Source organism: Trichomycterus rosablanca, chromosome 1 (assembly GCF_030014385.1).
Source record: "Trichomycterus rosablanca isolate fTriRos1 chromosome 1, fTriRos1.hap1, whole genome shotgun sequence".
NCBI classification, from domain to species: domain Eukaryota; kingdom Metazoa; phylum Chordata; class Actinopteri; order Siluriformes; family Trichomycteridae; genus Trichomycterus; species Trichomycterus rosablanca.
In genome coordinates this window covers 6,032,912-6,035,869 of record NC_085988.1, presented here as the reverse complement: position 1 = coordinate 6,035,869, position 2,958 = coordinate 6,032,912, and the positions used below count along the sequence as shown (strand labels likewise).

Here is a 2,958-nt window from a genome sequence, read left to right as displayed (position 1 = left end):
ATATAAAAGTTGTAATAAATGATCGGAAAGAGTTACAAGGTTTAGCTGAACTGAGCTGGAACTGAGATGCTGGTCTGTGGAACAAACAGACCATTTTAACCATCAACAGCAGAAACTGGAACCAGTCAGTATTTCATCTTAAATATTCTGTAGAATCCTCATGATCATCTGATCATCAGCTCTCATTTTATATTGGTGAGAACTGGTTATGTTTAAAACCACATCAAATGATGATCAGCTTTTATTTTCAGAGTACAGAGAGTGTAGATGAAGATCCTCCTCCTCCTCCTCATATCCACTATTAGGTGAATCTATCATATGTTCACATTGTAGGTATACTGTTACTGACTGTAGCTCATCTGTAATTCTGCACAGTGTTACGTGTTCAGTGATTTATGGTGATTTATGGTTTCAGTGATTTTAAGCTTTGTGGCAACAGTTTAGGGAAGGCTCCTTCCTGTTTGAGCATGACTATGTTCCTGTGCACAAAGCAAGGTCCATAAAGACGTGATATGACAAGAAACTCTAGTGTCCTGATCTAAACCCTATTGAACACCTTTGGACTGAATTGAAACATCAATTGTGAGGCAGGTTTTCATGTCCAGTATCAGAACCTGACGTCTTGTGGAAAACTTTCCAGATGAGTGAAGGCTGTTAGAACTGCAAGGATAGGGGGAGGGTTTTTATGGAAATATGGATTTAGACTGGGATGTCCAACAAGCACATGGTCATGTGTCCACATACTTTTGGCCCTATAGTGTATTTTATATTCACTTTAAATCACATCTATCTGAATGTACAGAACATGTCATGATGGTTTCATTCATATCATCTCTTCTAGCACTGCAGCTTCATCTCAAACCTTCATTCTACTAGTGAGATGTTCCATGTGCTGATGAGAATCCCTGTTCCACAGTGAGGAGAACACCACAAAGAGAGGAACATGCTCAGTACTGTAGTGCTTTGTAGATGATGATGTTCAGTGGAGTGCAGCTTTAGCAGCTCTGCAGATGTTCTCAGATCAGTGTGTGTTTCAGAGAACTTCCTCTACAGCTGAGGGAGGTTTTTGTACCAGTAAATAACACTGTATGATGGGAAAGCTGGCATCCTGCTGACAGTAATAATCTCCTGCATCTTCAGCCTGGACTCCAGTGATTGTTAGAGAATATTCTGCACCAGATCCACTTCCACTAAAACGTCCAGGAATGCCAGACTGACGAGTACTTGCATCATAGATCAGAAGTTTAGGAGCTTCTCCAGGTATCTGCAGGTACCACTGAAGGTTGTTGCCAATGTTCTGACTGGCTCTGCAGTTGATGCTAACAGTTTGTCCTGGAGAAACTGAGTGAGATCCTGGAGTCTGAGTCATGATGATTTCTCCAAACGACTCTAAAGAGAAGAAGAGAGAAAAGTTGAAGGTGATAAAGAGACGGTGATGGTGAGCGCTGATGTTGGAGGACTGATATGAAGATAGTAAATAAACAGTTAATCTCACGTTGAGTGAGGAGGCCGAGTGTATTCAGCAGTAGAATCAGAACCTTCATCATTGTGCTGCGTCTCAGTGACTCTGAAAGTCCTGAACCCAGTCTGATCAGAACTACAGCTCTTATAGTGTGTGTGTGTGTGTGTGTGTGTGTGTGTGTGTGTGTGTGTGTGTGTGTGTGTGTGGAATCACTGGAGTGGAACAGAGGTTTTTGTACGACGGCTTCATTGGAATGTATCACTGTGCTACACTTTTGGTGGAGGAACCAAACTCATTGTAAAAAGTAAGTAGTTTTATTTCTTCTATATTAAAACATTTTAATTATTAATAACAATAAATATACAGTAACTAATATTTAGTAATTGTGTATGTTTATTGACGGCTGAATAATAAAGATTAAATAAATGTGCAGGTGTTTTTGATGGTAAATATAAAGCTGGTCTCTGTGTGTTTGTGCTAAACAATGAATATTTCTGTAATTAGTTAGTCATGTGAAAAAGTTAAGACACCCCATGAGAACTTTTGTCTTTTTGAACATATTTAAACATATGAACATTTGATCTTCATGTAAACAGTACTAAGAGATTGAGGATATATAACTAAACAAAAATGTAAAAAATTACTTTGAAACACAAGTTGTAAAATGTAATGAACAAAAATGGAAATTGATTGTGAGGAAAAAGTTAGGACACCTTTTTTCTAATAGCTGTTAATTTCCCCCTTTATCTGAAATAACCGCACTTAGACGTTTCCTATAACCATCTACCATCTGACATCGACTGGGAGAAAGTTTTTCTCTCTCCTCCATGCAGAATTTCTTCAGCTGTGTGAGGTTTGAGGGGTTTCTTGCATGTACAGCCTGTTTTAAAATCACCCCACAGCATCTCAATAGGATTAAGATCCGGGCTTTAACTTGGCCATTCCAGAACTCCCCATTTCTCTCTTTTGATTCATTCCTTGGTGAATTTACTGGAATGTTTTGGGTCATTGTCATGTTGCATGGTCCACCTCCGCTTCAGCTTCAGTTTTTGGACAGATGGTCTTACATTTTCCTGAAGCACCCTCTGATACAGTAAAGAATTCATCATGGGTTATATAATGGAGAGCTTGACAGACCCTGCTGCTGCAGAGTTGTTAAATGTTCACCACTTGTAATTATTTTCTAATTGTTTTGAGATATTTTTAAATCCCTTCCCAGACTCAAATGCATCTTCAGCCTTCTTTCTGAAGGCCTCAGAAAGCTCTTTAGATCTCACTATGGTGATACCACTCACTTTAGCAATCCAGAGCAAACCAAACTAATGTCTGAGCTTCAAATAAAACTCCAGTGTTCTCTAACAATGGTCTAATCATCACAGCTGATGTGGTGACCTGATTCTAATTTTTGACATTTAAGTAGTAATAAATGTGGGGATGTCCTAACTTTTTTTCTCACAAATTTCCATGTTTGTACATTATATTTTAGAGTTTGTGTT

At 38.6% G+C, this 2,958-nt stretch overlaps 1 gene segment (V, D, J or C); it reads right to left on the bottom strand.

Annotated features, from left to right (window-relative positions):
• Window positions 1-1,033: 1,033 nt before the first annotated feature.
• LOC134317706 (immunoglobulin kappa variable 3-15-like) lies at window positions 1,034-1,619 on the bottom strand. The segment is given in 2 exon segments: window positions 1,034-1,389; window positions 1,496-1,619. Coding segments are annotated over 2 exon segments (408 nt in total).
• Window positions 1,620-2,958: the final 1,339 nt, after the last annotated feature.